The 17,050-nt window shown below is 37.8% G+C and overlaps 1 protein-coding gene across 2 annotated transcripts; it reads left to right on the top strand.

The window, feature by feature from the left end:
* The first annotated feature begins 3,260 nt into the window (after window positions 1-3,260).
* eef1a1l3 (eukaryotic translation elongation factor 1 alpha 1, like 3) lies at window positions 3,261-12,049 on the top strand. Of its 2 annotated transcripts, none has more exons than XM_034058388.3 (7): window positions 3,261-3,523; window positions 9,309-9,488; window positions 10,215-10,511; window positions 10,589-10,739; window positions 10,825-11,081; window positions 11,157-11,391; window positions 11,690-12,049. In XM_034058388.3, exons 1-7 carry the CDS (start codon window positions 3,377-3,379, stop codon window positions 11,791-11,793), a joined length of 1,371 nt encoding a protein of 456 aa, XP_033914279.2. In that variant the 5' UTR covers window positions 3,261-3,376; the 3' UTR covers window positions 11,794-12,049. The 2 variants fall into 2 exon arrangements, with proteins under 2 accessions (XP_033914279.2, XP_058869737.1); XM_059013754.1 differs by lacking the exon at window positions 3,261-3,523 and adding an exon at window positions 5,553-5,660.
* The last annotated feature ends 5,001 nt before the right edge of the window (window positions 12,050-17,050 follow it).

The following is a 17,050-nucleotide window of genomic DNA, read 5'->3' on the forward strand; positions in this document are numbered from 1 at the left end:
GGTGGGTGATTTTGAAGGCGATTGGTTACACCTGAGCTAATTTAGGATTGCTATTACAAGGGGGGTGGACACTTATCCAACCAAGCTATTTCAGTTTTTATTTTTAATTAATTTTCTACAAATTTCTAGAATATTTTTTTCACCTGGAAATTGTGGGGTAGGGTGTGTAGATAAATGAAAAAAAAAACTATTTTAATGCATTTTAATTCCAGGCTATAAGGCAACAAAGGGTGAACATTTTGAAAGGGGGTGTAGACTTTCTATAGGCACTGGCGAAAACCAACAACATTTCTTACGCCTGCATTAACTCTCCATAGAATTTTTTTGCCTAACTCTCTATACACCACAATGCTTTGCGTGCAGTGAGACGGAAGTATCTATTGAAAGTCGAGTATCTTGTTAAATAGAATATCTTTTGAAACGTCCTTCTAAATATTATTGGCTGAAGCAGTTTTTAATGAGGCTGGATTTTCATTGATTAACATATTAGTGTGTGCTCCCATTGCCTAGAAAGGTTGCAGTGTTTTCGGCACAGTGCGAGATTGACAGTTGGAAGTTTGTCTGTTTGTTGGGAAGTTTGTCTGGTTGATTGGAAATGTGCACGTCCGTACAGCCTTTCGTATTAATGAATTGACAAATTAATTAATTATTAGATTAATTAATAATTTAAGAATTACTGTATGACTTGACAAATTTATGGATGAATTGCTGGACAAATTGACCAATTCACAAATTGACAAATGAATTGACAAACATATTGACAACCTAACGGCTGGATAGTTTTGGCAAAAATGGCACTCCTGAGTTTTGCGTTCAAACCTTTAATTTAATTAATAAACACATGCAGCTGTGCTTCCTACCTTGCAGAACTGTCTCTCTTCCTGGTCTGATGTCACCACAAAGCCATCCTTGCCACAGGGCCCTACAGCTTCTGAGCTTTTACAGGATCTAGTTTGCTCCTGCAGTATTGGCAGTCTCTCCTGTTCTTTAACAAGATGTATTGATCGCCTGCAATATCTGCAATGCATTAAAATGTGCACATGCCAGGGACAGGAGGGATGCTGTTCTCCCATAACAGTTCCTCAACTTGATGATGAAACCACTGCAATTACCATTGCAAATTAATTTGAACATTGAATGTCTTAATGTACAATTTCTAAAAATTCTACTCATTTAAATATTTGTTTTCTTAATTGTGCTCTATTGTCAAATCAATTCATATTCAGTATCTCATAATATAATTTGGCTGATTGTCTACCCATCAATGAATAGTGTTTCAATAAAAGTTTTTCTCTCTTTTCTGAAAGAAAACATGCCTTAACAGGCATGCCTTGTACTTGCAGCGAGTGATTTTCAATTTAAGAATTCAGGAAAAAAATACAACCTGACACTGTTATAATTCCAATAATATTTTTATATTTAGCTTGGAACACTAAATAACTGAAAAAAATATTTATTAGTCAAATGACTTAAAGTCAATGCTGTTTAAAAGATCAAGACAAAGAACTGTTAGATATCCTGTACAGATACACTGTACTGAACTGAGTAAAGACTGAGAAATACTATTCGAAGATTCCAGTGTATTTTGATTAATATATATATTTAACTACAGTATTACATACTAAATTATTAGACTTCAAAAAAGGTCCCTATGTTAGAACCAACACATTTTATTTCATAAACTATATTGGATTCGTACAAATACTCTATTCAAGATTAATTAAAGTTTTTGTGGTTTGGTAATATGTATAATACAAGTTTCATATTTTATTGTTTTAAATTAAGTTTCTGTAAAAAACATAAAATGGTAATATAAAACACAGGGTTAGAAAGCTTTAACTTTGAAGATCATTTTTGTTGTTTATACTTTCAATGTGTTTGTGCTTTTGAAATATGCAGCATTAAGTACAGTAACATACTTCTGGAAGGGCAGAATGTTGGGGAGCAAAATGGAAAAGTGACATAAAACATTAAAGAGCACACTGCTGTTAACAGGGGACTCTCATATGCCCATCTTGTCTTTCATATGATCAAAAAGACTTGTGTATTTAGTTTTATTACATTGAATTAAGCATTTTGTTCAACAGTCTTTAATACAAGACTAACAATTACCACACATTGCTAATTTTATAGTCAAAATTACCTATTTTGGGGGGTGAAATGGATAAATATTTTCATGAGTAAGGCCTTTAAATCAGTGGTTCTCAAACTTTGTCATAGTGAGCCTCCTGGAGCTATGAAAAAAATAACTGCGCCTCCCCAGTTTATTAAAACAACATAAACTGAAAATCCTATATGTTGCAAAAAAAATGAATAAAAAAGTAGACGGGATTTGATCACTATAGAGCAGTATGAGTTTTAGAAGTATTAATTCAAAAACAGTACAAATGGGAGCAGCTAAAATCTTTTTTTGTTTTTTGTCATGTTAACTCTCTTATCTTAAATAAAGAATTAAACTCATTGCGCTTCCTGTGAAAAAAACTTTACGGGTTTAGATACTAAGGTAGGGTTGTCGTGTTTCGATATGCCGCTGTAGCTTGCAGGGCTGCGTGCTGTGGTTTGCTTGTATTTCGCCGCATATTTGATGCCTCGGTGCACCACTGGACCCGCTCCATGTAGCCCAGTTTTAAATATGCTTCGTCATATTTTCGGCTTCTGCGTTTTGCCGGAACCTCCGCTGCTGCCCTCACCGGTTTGTGTTGTACGTTTTTCTCCCTTCTCATTAAAGCTGTTTCTCACTGTAAGCGCACTGCTTATACTGTTTATAAGTTTACATGGGAGGGGGGCACCACGCAACGAACGTGTGACGTATCACAGTTGCTAAGGAACATTAACACGTAAACAAAAGTTTTTTGCGTTATTTTATTTTAGTTATTTTTAAATATAATACATTTAAAATGTATAATTTGTAATTTTTTTCAAATCATCCAACCTCTCCAAAAAAAAAAAAGGACACACGCGCCCCATAGTTTGAGAACCGCTGCTCAAATGATTCAGTTGTATCAAATTAAAATCATCATGTTTCACAATCCACCATACCAGTTTTGGTGAGAATAGCGTACATTTAGAGCTTTTTTTGTAATTTCCACAATGTTATTGTTTAAACCATTTTTTACAAAAACGGTACAACAGAGCTAATCTTGATCTGGAGAAAATGACTTTTTAGTATTTCAGGTGAACGTGCTTATTCACAGGTGTTCGTCGTTTGGTAGACAGGTAATTTGGTTTTAGGGTCCTATAAAAGAGCCAGGAGTAGTTGTAGACATCAAGTGCGTTTCTAGCGTGGAGAAGAGCAAGGTGGTACGAAAAACGCTAAATAAATAAATAAATAAATAAATAAATAAATACAAAAAAAAATAATAAAAAAAAAAAAATAATGATGCCAAGAGAGAGAGTTCACATCAACGTCGTCATCATTGGCCATGTGGATAGTGGTAAATCCACAACTACCGGCCATCTAATCTATAAATGTGGCGGAGTCGATCCCAGGACTATTGAGAAATTCGAGAAAGCAGCTTCTCAGGTAACGTTATTTCTTTTAAGTATTTTATTAATCGAACTATTTCAGTTTTCAAATAACTATACAGGTCAGTAGCCAGCCATGAAAAATAACCTAGTTACTTGGCATAAACTATAGTTAAGCAACGTATAAGAGCGTAACATTTACGGTAAATAGAGTGGCTTTAGTTTAACCGAGGCCTTAATCTGACTATGGCATTGTAATGTAATAAAGCTTGCGATTGTGTCAGAAATGTGTCCTAAAATTCAGTAGTTAAAGTAAACTTGTTCAACTTTCCGGGGGGGGGGGGGGAAATAGGGATAGTGTGTAAAGTCACGGGGATGAAAATTCAACATGTGTGTGTGTGTGTGTGTGGCTTTTGTAAACTAAATATACCTAAATAACAAATTAGTCAATCATATAGTAGGCAAACAAAACAAAAATCTAAATTATGGTTTTCACATCAGGTTCAAGTTTTAATCATAGGTAAGCTTCACACAACTAAACAAATGTCGTTTTAATAATAGTTGGTGGGTTTTCTACAGGACCGCAAACAAACTAGGTTTTACGTACCTTAAAACAATTAACGCTGAAGTCCGAAAAGGACTGTGTCTCTCTCTCTCTATGCTTCTGCTGTGGTAGTTTGCAGTTACTTACGTGTTTGTTTGAATACTGATACAATGTTGTACATTCAGAATTGTGTTTTTTTATTTTATTTTTTATATGGAGCGCAGGTCATCCCGAAGTACATTTTATGCATTTAAAATGTGTTTACTGGGTAAATGGTCGTTCACACCGGACGCTGCAAAAGCAATGGTTTTCAATGAAGGCGGTTACGCGCAAGAGAAGATATTTTCAACTTTTGCCGCGTCTTGACGTAACCTAACAGCTAATCAGGGGAAAGTAGGAGGTTCCTTTGCGAGGAAGAAATAATAAAAAAAAAAAATGCAGGAAAAGCTGCTCGCTTTAATTTCAGATTTCCCGGCGTTGTATAACACAACAATTAAGTTACCGAAATATTAATAAAAAGATGTAGAATGGTGGTCTGTGGGTGTACAAATGGTATTACCGAGTCAATATTAAATATGCATAATTACGTAAATGAGGTAATATATTTATGCTAAACTCAACATTGAAAATAATTATGCACCTGCTACTATAACGTAAGCTTTTTTTTATTTAACTGCAGATAAACTTTTAAAAGATAAAGCAAACAGTTTTATCCAAATCTGAGACCTATGGGTGACGATGTATTGACACAGAATGACCCATAAGGAAAAATGGGATAGTAAACTTAGACCCGCTGTATTTATTTAAACAATGCTGTGCTGCTATGCCACTTCACGTGGAGCAGCCGATGGTATTCGCTGTACTGTTTTCTTCAGGACGTCATGTAACCACAACGATCTTGCATACAGTTTTTTTTTTTTTTTTCTCCGGCAGAGCGATCGCATATTTGTTTGCTGTGTGTGTATGTGTGTATATATATATATGTGTGTGTCTATATATATATATATATATATATATATATATATATATATATATATATATATATATATATATATATATATATATATATATATATAAATAGTGTGTGTGTGTATATATATATATATATATATATATATATTAGTGTATTTAAAAGCAACTAGGGGGGGTCGGGTCGTTCGGGGTGATTTGTGGTGCTACATAACGTAAGCATTTTTTTTTTTTTTTTATAAATTAACTGCAGACTTAAAAGATAAAGCAAAACTATTTATTTGGTGTACATATATTTTAATTGCTTAACAATTAATACAAAAGGGGGGGATTGTGGGGGTTACAATTGGATTTTATAAAAAATATTTATAATGTTTCGCTCCTGAGTTTTGTCTTTTGCCAGTGTCTTAAGTCAAAAGTTATTTTCCCGCTGGTTACTGTTTGTTGCTCGGTAACCAAAAGCCACGGTACCTGCAGCCTTGACGTAACAACAGACCGCCCACTGACTTTACCCTGCGGCGTTTGATGTAAACAGTACTGCAGCGCGGCGCGCAAGTGGACGGCATGCGCACCGCGTCCGCTGTGAACGCACCTTTAACACTATTTTACTGGTAGTGTCAACACCTGACGGCAGTTGCAGCATGTTCTCTACAAAAATCACGGAATCTGTGGCTTAAACCAGGTTTGCTATATCGGTACTCGGCCGAAACTATTTAAACTGCCCGTATACCGCTAGCATAAGCCTATTTTGTTTATTGCTGTTTACCAAGTGTCTATGGAGACCCGAGGCTCCAGTCCTGTAGCTCGAGCCCACCTTGCTCGTGCGTAACGATGTCATCCACAATTATTTTTAAATAAAAGGGGAGACATCATTCAAATGAGGGAAATATCGATCCATTTGATGTTTTAAAGCAAAGTTAATGTAAGAGTGAAGGCTAAATTTACGATGTTGAGGTAAGTTTACCGCTAAAATTGACTCGGTTTGCTATAAAATGATTCTCGTGCTCTCTCTCCTCATATTAACGTGTTTTGCGAAAACAGACCCGAGTAATGGATACATTAATTAGTAACACACTTAATTGTCTGAATTAAGTTTACCATACAATCTGGCATGACCAATAAGCCTGACCTTCTATTGTATGTAAACTTATGGAAACTAATAAGATCTAAAATGGGAAAATTACCTATATGGTAACAATATCCTGGGAGACAGCACGGTTTTAGGAAAGGGAGATCGTGTCTAACCTGCTTGACTTTGAGGGTGCAACATTGACAATGAATAATTGCAAAGCATACAACATGGTTTATTTAGATTTCCAGAAAGCTTTTGACAAAGTCCTGCATAAGATTAATTCTCAAACTGAATGCACTAGGGATTCAAGGAAATGCATGCACATGGATTAGGGAGTGGTTAACATGTAGAAAACAAAGTACTGATTCTGGTATAGTAAGTAATCTTGTTAAATTTGCAGACAACACAAATAGGAGGAGTGGCAAACACTTGCAGCAGCAAAGGTCATTCAAAATGATCTAGACCGCATTCAGAACTGGGCAGACACATGGCAAATGACATTTTGTAGAGAAGTGTAATGTACAGTGCATTAGTAAGACCTCACCTAGAATAGTGTTCAGTTCTGGTCACCTTGTTACAAAAAGGATATTGCTGCTGTAGAAAGAGGGCAAAGAAGAGCAACCAGAATGATCCTGGGTTTAAAAGGCATGTTGTATGCAGACAGACTAAAATAATTTAATTTATTCAGTCTTGAACAAAGAGTACATGGCAATCTGATTCAAAATCCTAAAAGGTATAGACAATGTCGACCCAGGGGACTTTTTTTTTTTTTAACCTGAAAAAAGAAACCAGGACTAGGGGTCACAAATGGAGATTAGATAAAGGGGCATTCAGAACAGAAAATAGGAGGCACTTTTACACAGAGAATTGAGGGTCTGGAGTCAACTCCCCAGTAATGTTGAAGCTGACACCCTGGGATCCTTCAAGAAGCTGCTTGATGAGATTCTGGTATCAATAAGCTACTAACAACCAAACGAGCAAGATGGGCTGACTGGCCTCTTGTTTTGTAAACTAAGTTCCTATTTTAAATGGATGTTTTGTTTTTCTCCTTGAATTTGTTAAATATTTGATATGGCTGACGGATGATAAGGGTGTTCGGACTACATTTCAGTTTAATCTTTCTGAATGATGGCTGCAGTCTGCTGCAAAACACTGCACCATGCTGTTTACTAGCTATAATTTGATTAATAAACTACCTCTTGCTATACAAGTACGGATGTTTTAAATCACACTAATTACTTGCTGTAGACTCGCCTGTTTGTTTGGAACCACCTCAATCACCGGATGTGACGTCGCACTAAAGCGCATTCCACGGATAGTTTAAACACAATGTCTTTTGCCCAAACTGGAACATGCGGGATAGGGGAAGTTTTTTTTTTTTTTTTTGTATAGAAAATATTGGGCTTTGACATGAAATCACTAAGCTTTTACAATTCAGGGACAGAACAAGAAATTGAACTTTTGGACTTGAATTTACATTGCTCAGTCTTGGGTGAGATCGGGGCTAGTTGATAGTGCTGTTTATTTAATACAGATTACATTAGTACATGATCTTGCTAAATAAAATTTATTTCTGTAATGAAATTCTCAGTTACTTAATTAGAAGAGAAATTAAGTGAGACTACTTGGCCAATGATGAGGATTGAAGTGGTAGACCCCAGGTTTGTGGGTGCAGACAATATAAGACCTTGTTCATCCTTTTGAAGAACAGGAGCCTGAAGGCTCTTCTATCCATGCACTATACCAGGGGCTCCCAGAAGCAGATCTTATTTATTCCTTCGAGTCATGGCAAGCTACTTTTATTATTTAACACTATGAGTTTGTTAAAGACTGGAAGGTTAAGTTGTTGAGCACAAATTTGTAGTAGTTTTAAAACTTATTTAAACACGGAAGTGAAACCATGTAATTTTAAAGTGGCATCACACCACCAGCCTATTCACTACACCCCTAATCCCTAGGACAGTGTTTCACATGAAGGGTTACAGTCCATTGGACAGAAACCTCAGTGTTCCACTTCACTATAGAAATCTTAAGTCCCCGCTGTCAGTCTCCCACATATCGCGGGGTGAAGTCTTTGTACAGGGTCCCACAATATCTCCGTAATGTGGAACTCTGGGTGGTACTCTTAACATCTTCCCGTTTACAACACCTGTTTTGAATGAATTTAATGTAGTTCCAGTTATCTTGAGGCACTTTAATAAAATACTTTGCAGATTTGTCATTTGACAGATTAATGTCTTTGCACAATGGAGATTACAACTTTTTTTTATCCAAGGTGAAAGCATAAATAAAATACTTCAAAACATGATGCAAACCTTCATACTGTACTGCTGTTTTAAGATGGACCTCAAAGTGCTGCCTTGCGCTATATTGGTTCCTTGGCTTGTATTTAGGCTGCTTATAAAAAGGACAGTGCTACAGCTGACAACATTGTGAACAGCGTTTTAATGTAGGCAGCCCTCCTGCCTTTCAACAGTGGTATGTAACAGAAGTTTTGTTATGCTTGAGAACCTTAACTGCAGTTGCACAATGGTGGTTACAACTAAATGAATGTGGCCTTCACTTCAATTGTTTTAAAATCGCATGTCTAACAGAAATAGTAAATCACTACTCATATTTGTCTTTGGGGGTGGAGGGGAAGGAGAGAATCTCTGCTTTTTAACCATACAACCAATATGTGAATAATGTGCATAAAGCTTAAACTAAGCCTTATTACTACATGTGATTTGTATTTTGATGCAAGTCATACAGAGTAAAATGTGCATGGAGCAATGCGATTAACCGTACATTTATGTATATATGCAAAGTGTTGCTGTACCCCAAAAGTCGGACTGCATTTTGGTAGCTAAATACATGTATAATTAAGCAAAACAATAGCTATGGTCAAGTATACACTTGTTTTAAATATTTCACTTCCTGATCTCTCCAACTGACTTCACTCCAACTCAATATGGGTATAAATGTGTGTTAACCAATACCATTGCACATGTGATCGGGCTGTAGCGTAGAATGATGACATCATTAGGTGCTGCGCATGCACTACAGGCCTGGAGCCTCTGGTCTGTAGAGACACCCTTCTCTTCACGGCACACTCTTTTAAAATGGAGGTGGTACAGCAATCAAACCAATGATGTATATAAATACTTAATCTAAACCCTTGTATAATGACACTGAAGCTTTTTTTTTTTTTTTTTTTTTTTTTTTTTTTTTTCTTTCTCTGAACACTTATCTTTTGGCTCCATATGTGTTGCACTACAGATGGGGAAGACGTCTTTCAAGTATGCCTGGGTCTTGGATAAATTGAAAGCAGAACGGGAGCGAGGAATCACTATTGACATCTCCTTGTGGAAATTTACTACTCGTAAATATAACATCACCATTATTGATGCACCAGGACACCGGGATTTCATCAAAAACATGATCACTGGAACCTCGCAGGTACTGTGTGGAACAATACAACAAGGGTACATTCTCTGTTTTGTATTACAATTTGAAGATTGTCAGAAAAGTATTTCAATAGTTTTAAAAAAAAAAAAAAAAAAAAAGCTAAATGATGTATGACTGCATTTGAGTCTTGCAAGTGCTCTTTTGAAACTATGTAATTTCAGATACAGTTCTATACATAAATTAAAATAATGCTATGCATAATCTATTTAGTGATGCATTGGTCAAGTGTGTGGTGTGGTTGGTTTTTTTTTGTGTATATAATATATATATATATATATATATATATATATATATATATAATTACACATACAAGTTGGGTGGGATAACTGATCTTAAAGTATAGGTGTTGGATTGTTATCAGTACTGTAAGATTTAGGGGGGAAAATGGTCTGAAGGGAAAAGACCAGAATGTGTGAATACCTAGCTTTGTATTTGGTAAAATGTAATTATTTCTTGGCAGACGTCCTTATCCAGGGCGACTTACAATTGTTACGAGATCACATTATTTTTTACATACAATTACCCATTTATATAGTTGGGTTTTTACTGGAGCAATCTAGGTAAAGTACCTTGCTCAAGGGTACAACAGCAGTGTCCCCGACCGGGGATTGAACCCGCAACCCTCCGGTCAAGAGTCCAGAGCCCTAACCACTACTCCACACTGCTGCCCTACACAAGGAAAGCAACCCCCAATTAACGGGCAACTCCTTTTCCTAGGCTGATGCAGCCCTTCTGGTGGTATCGGCAGCCAAAGGTGAATTTGAAGCGGGAGTTTCAAGAAGTGGCCAGACTCGGGAACACACCTTGCTGGCCTACACTCTCGGAGTCAAGCAGCTGATTGTCTGTGTGAATAAGATGGATGTCACAGAGCCCTCTTACAGCCAGAATAGGTTTCAAGATGTTGTGAAGAATGTTGCTATTTACATCAAAAAGATAGGTTATGATCCTACTGCTGTGCCATTTGTGCCAGTCTCTGGCTGGAATGGCGAGAACATGTTGTCCCCCAGCCAAAAGGTATGTTTTTAAATCAAGCATTGTGTTCTGTAAAGGCATTGGCCAAAACATTTAAACATGGCTACTTATTTTCTCAGATGGCATGGTTTAAAGGATGGAAAATTAAACGCAAGGAAGGCAATGCAAGTGGCAAAACACTACTCGAAGTTCTGGACTCTATTTTGACTCCAGTTAGGTCAATCGACAAACCCCTGAGGTTGCCTTTGCAGGATGTCTACAAAATTGGGGGTCAGTAAAATCAATATGGCTTGTGATGTATTAAACAAATGTCACTATTTATTTTATTTAATTTATCAAATTGTCCTATTTGAAGGTATTGGCACAGTACCAGTTGGAAGAGTAGAGACTGGAGTCTTGAAGCCTGGTATGCTGGTGAACTTCTCCCCTGCAAACTTATCGGCAGAGGTCAAGACCATAGAAATGCATCACCAAGGCATCCCAACAGCGTTCCCTGGACACAATATTGGCTTCAACATCAAGAATGTTTCTGTGAAGCACCTCAGACGTGGTGATGTGGCAGGGAATGCCCACAGTGACCCACCCTCTGATGCGTCAAGTTTTACTGCACAGGTAACGTAAAGCAGTCCAATGGAGTGGTTTTGTATTTAACAGCCTGATTTTGTACGAGGGGGTCTTTTTTGCCAGGTGATCATCCTTAACCACCCAGGGCACATCAAGGCAGGCTACTCGCCAGTGATTGACTGCCACACAGCCCATGTTACCTGCAAGTTTGCAGAGCTGAAAGCAAAGATGGACAGGAGAACTGGGAAGAAGTTGGAGGACCATCCTTTAGTGCTGACATCTGGAGATGCTGCCACTGTAAAGCTGGTTCCCAAAAAACCCTTGTGTGTGGAGAGCTTCTTTGAATATCCTCCTCTGGGCAAGTTTAATTTTTTTTTATATATATTATAATTATAGCTGTTCCAGCCTTGTAGAATATCTCTTAACTTCCAGTCTTTTTGCTTTTTTAAAGAAGCTACTGTAACTGTACCTGAAAGTGGTTGATTTTGGTACTTTATTACAAAATGTGTTGTGCAGTGAGTTCCACTTAAATGTGTGCTTTTACATTTTAAAACTGCTGGACTAGCTCCTAATAAGAGGGTAACCTTTTCAGACTGTCTAAAAAAAAATAGACTTCTGTTCAATAAACTAAATCTAGTGCTTGTTTGTCTTTTCAGGACGCTTTGCAGCCAGGGACCTGAAACAAACTATAGCGGTGGGAGTTATTAAATCGGTGGAGAAGAGAAATGGAAGTCAGAAGAAGAAAATCTCTGCTTACTAAATAAAAACTTGACTTTTTGTTTGGTGTTGCAGATTACTTAAGTTAAAGCTGCAATATTTAAAGATTTCAAAGCCAGAATTAGTTTATTTTTTGTAGGAAGCTTCAGTCTTGGGCATGGTAGAGTTTAAGTTTAAAGGAATGTTTTGTTGTATGTAAACTGTTGCAACACTAAGCACAAGGTAATTGGCTTTGGGTTATTAAAAGGCACTGTTAAGTGCTGTATGTTTGTTAAGTAATAAATCGATGCCCTGTTAAATGTGTTCTCGTTTTGGTCTGTATTTATGAGGATAAATGGGTGTGAGATGTCTACACTACTGGCTTTTTGATTCTTGGGTTAGGAGGCTGTGTGGTCCAGTGGTTAAAGAAAAGGGCTTGTAACCAGGAGGTCTTCGGTTCAAATCCCACTTCAGCCACTGACTCATTGTGTGACCCTGAGCAAGTCACTTAACCTCCTTGTGCTCCGTCTTTTGGGTGAGACGTAAATGACTCTGCAGCTGATGCATAGTTCACACACCCTAGTCTCTGTAAGTCGCCTTGGATAAAGGCATCTGCTAAATAAACAAATAATACAATCTTGCTAGACATGCTTTGACTTTCAGTAGCCGATTCTGTTCAAAGCTTACTCAAACTTGACTGTTTTGAGTAGTTTGTGGACCTCCAATTAGCCTGGCCGAAAGACCAAGCACACCCATGCAGTTTGGTTGTAAAGATCAAAGGGCTGGTCTAGTGTTCTCTCTCTCAGTTTAATCGCACTAATTGAAATAATGGTATACATAAAGTATTCAGATTATCAAGTAACTACAAAGTCTTGTAGTGTGGGAGTGGTTAACATGTAGAAAACAAAGTACTGGTTAGAGGAGAAACCTCATAATGGAGTGAGGTAACCAGTAGTGTATCACAGGGATCAGTATTGGGTCCTCTGCTATTCCTAATCTACATTAATAATTTAGATTCTGGTATAGGAAGCAAACTTGTTAAATTTGCAGATGACACAAAAATAGGAGGAGTGGCAAACACTGTTGCAGCAGCAAAGCTCATTCAAAATGATCTAGACAGCATTCAGAACTGGGCAGACACATGGCAAATGAAATTTAATAGAGAAAAGTGTAAAGTACTGCACGCAGGCAATAAAAATGTGCATTATCAATATCATATGGGGAAATACTGAAATTGAAGAAGGGCTCTATGAAACAGACCTAGGAATTTATGTTGACTCAGAAATGTCTTCATCTACACCAGGGGTGTCAAACTCAATCCCTGGAGGGCCGCACTGTCTTCTGGCTTTTGTTCCACCCAAGCTCTCAATTACTTAATTGATCTAATTATTTGATTAACTGGACACATTTAACACTTTTCTTCAGGCCTCAAAATGTTTCATAGGTAGTGTACCTTGAATAAAGTGCATTTTTAAAACCATCAACTGTAAAATACCTTGAAAAATATTAAATAAGTCAAGTTCAACAAATAATTAAATCAATTATGTTAATTGAGAGCTTAAGTTGGAATGCAAACCAGAAGACCCTGCGGCCTTCGAGGACTGGAGTTTGACACCCCTGATCTAGACAATGTGGGGAAGCTATAAGAAAAAAAGTATTGAATTTAAATGAAGGGAAGTAATGTTAAAACTTTACAATACATTAGTAAGACCTCACCTAGAATATTGTGTTCAGTTCTGGTCACCTTGTTACAAAAAGTATATTGCTGCTCTAGAAAGAAGAGCGACCGGAATTATCCCGGGTTTAAAAGGCATGTCGTATGCAGACAGGCTAAATGAATTGAATCAATTTAACAAAGAAGACTATGCAGTGATCTGCTTCAAGCATTCAAAATCTTAAAAGGTATAGACAATGTCGACCCAGGAGACTTTTGACCTGAAAAAAGAAACAAGGACCAGGGGTCACAAATGGAGATTAGATAAAGGGGCATTCAGAACAGAAAATAGGAGGCACTTTTTTACACAGAGAATTGTGAGGGTCTGGAACCAACTCCCCAGTAATGTTGTTGAAGCTGACACCCTGGGAACCTTCAAGAAGCTGCTTGATGAGATTCTGGGATCAATAAGCTCCCAACAACCAAACGAGCAAGAGGGGCTGAATGGCCTCCTCTAATTTGTAAACTTTCTTATGTTCTTAAATTTATATATATATATATATATATATATATATATATATTTTTAATTGTTTCAAAATGACAGCACTGATTGTGTAAGGATTATTGCCCACATTGTCAAACATAGGTCGGCCAGGGTGTCCTCAGCTCGTCGTGCACCAGCGATGCCTGTAGACTGGCCGGGCGCCTGTAAGCTACCCGGAGCTGCGTGGTCCTCCAATGCTGTAGCTCTGAGGTGGTTGCAGGGCGGGCCGCAGAGTGAAAAGAAGCAGACGGCCCATGTTTGAGGACAACTGTGTCCGTCTTTGTCCCTTCCGAGGCAGCGGTGAGCCAGGTTGAAATAAAAACAATAGGGGAGACAAGAAATAATTGGCACTTCCAAATTTTTTTAAAAAATAAAGTTTGGTCATAACAGAAAATACCTTCCCCCCCCCTCCCCCCTCCCTAACATACCATAAGTAAACCTTTTACAAAGACTTCTCATTCCTCTCAAACATTTTAAGCTTAATTGAGATCCTTGCAATGTTGCCTCATCACCTGCCCAAGCTTAACTGAGCTTCAAAAAGATGCCATTCCTACAAAGACCTAATGAAATTAAATTCCTACGGTTATGCAACCAATAGTAAGACACAGACATAACATCAGATCACTGCAGGCTGTTAAAGGACACAACAGTCCCAATTATAACTGAAGAAATAAAAAATTTAACTTGAAGCAATCCTTGACCTCACTCATGGCTCTCTGCTTTGCTCCACCACTTGTGAAGAGGCCAAGGCTAACTCTTAAATATTTTCAGTTGAGCCATGGCATATCTCGCTCCATTTTTGCTCAAAAGAGCCAATGTTTCATTATGTTTAACATAACATTGTCAAGGGAAAGTGTGTTTGAAAACACAGTGAAGGTACTTGTTGGCTTTTGACACCATGGTAACTACATTATCTTATTTCTATTTAAATCTATTAATGTACTTGTGATGTAATTTACTACACAGTTAATGACAAGTATCTACTATTCCTTTCTATTTGAATCTTGAAGCATTATGGTATTGGGTATTTATCAATTTATTTTCCTTTATTCTATTGTACATGTTCTGATTTTGTTTATTTTAAAACTACAGATTTTATATCATGTTTATTTTTTGTAAAGTGTTGAACTAATGGTTCATTGCCTTTTTAATTTTTATGTTTGAATGCTGTACCATTCCTACATATTTAATATTGTTACATATTTGGCAATATGTAACAATAGTTTGGCATGACGAGTTTTTTATGATGGCATATTTATTTTCTTTATTTAAGATTCCCCTTTTATCTTTACAAATACACTGAACAAAAATATAAACGCAACATGCAACAATTTCAAAGATTTTACTCAAAGAGTTACAGTTCATATAAGGAAATCAGTCAATTGAAATAAATTCATTAGGCCCTAATCTATGGATTTCACATGACTGGGAATACAGATATACATCTGTTGGTCACAGATACCTTAAAAAAAAAAGGTAGGGGCGTGGATCAGAAAACCAGTCAGTATCTGGTGTGACCACTATTTGCCTCATGCAGCATGACACATCTCCTTCGCATAGAGTTGATCAGGCTGTTGATTGTGGTCTGTGGAATGTTGTCCCACTCCTCTTCAATGGCTGTGCGAAGTTGCTGGATATTGGTGGGAACTGGAACACGCTGTCGTACACGTCGATCCAGAGCATCCCAAACATGCTCAATGGGTGACATGTCTGGTGAGTATGCAGGCCATGGAAGAACTGGGACATTTTCAGCTTCCAGGAATTGTGTACAGATCCTTGCGACATGGGGCTGTGCATTATCATGCTGAAACATGAGGCGATGGTGGCGGATGAATGGCACGACAATGGGCCTCAGGATCTCATCACGGTATCTGTGTGCATTCAAATTGCCATCAATAAAATGCAATTGTGTTCGTTGTCTATAGCTTATGCCTGCCCATACCATAACCCCACCGCCACCATGGGGCACTCTGTTCACAACGCTGACATAAGCAAACCGCTCGCCCACACGACGCCATACACGCTGTCTGCCATCTGCCTGGTACAGTTGAAACCGGGATTCATCCGTGAAGAGCACACTTCTCCAGCGTGCCAGTGGCCATCGAAGGTGAGCATTTGCCCACTGAAGTCGCTTACGACGCCAAACTGCAGTCAGGTCAAGACCCTGGTGAGGACGACGAGCAGGCAGATGAGCTTCCCTGAGACGGTTTCTGACAGTTTGTGCAGAAATTCATCGGTTGGGCAAACCCAGAGTTTCATCAGCTGTCCGAGTGGCTGGTCTCAGACGATCCCGCAGGTGAAGAAGCCGGATGTGGAGGTCCTTGGCTGGCGTGGTTACACGTGGTCTGCAGTTGTGAGGCCAGTTTGATGTACTGCCAAATTCTCTAAAACGATGTTGGAGGCGGCTTATGGTAGAGAGATGAACATTCAATTCGCTGGCAACAGCTCTGATGGACATTCCTGCAGTCAGCATGCCAATTGCATCTGTGGCATTGTGTTGTGTGACAAAACTGCACATTTTTTAGTGGCCTTTTATTGTCCCCAGTACAAGGTGCACCTGTGTAATGATCATGCTGTTTAATCAGCTTCTTGATATGCCACACCTGTCAGGTGGATGGATTATCTTGGCAAAGGAGAAATGCTCACTAACAGGGATGTAAACAAATTTGTGCACAACATTTGAGAGAAATAGGCTTTTTGTGCGTATGGAAAATTTCTGGGATCTTTTATTTCAGCTCATGAAACGTGGGACCAGCACTTTACATGTTGCGTTTATATTTTTGTTCAGTGTACTAATATTAATTATGGCTGATCACACAACGTGTCGACTTTGCATCAGTATTTTCAATACTTGTTTCTCGTTGCAATTGATCATATTTCATATCAAAGTGCACAAGAATTAATTCAACTTCTATTCAGAACGGAATCCAACATTCCAATAACTAATTTATCAAATTCGTTTTACCGTGTCAATTTAGTTCAGATGTGGTCTACCAAACTAAAACAATATATTATCAATCTCAATTGATTATATATTCAAATTAACACAGAAATGGGGCAATGATCAAATTCTCTGCATTTATGAGTCAACTCCTTTGAGTTGCACATTTCAACAAAAAATAC

The sequence above is a fragment of the Acipenser ruthenus genome, chromosome 3, assembly GCF_902713425.1.
Source record: "Acipenser ruthenus chromosome 3, fAciRut3.2 maternal haplotype, whole genome shotgun sequence".
Lineage (NCBI taxonomy): Eukaryota > Metazoa > Chordata > Actinopteri > Acipenseriformes > Acipenseridae > Acipenser > Acipenser ruthenus.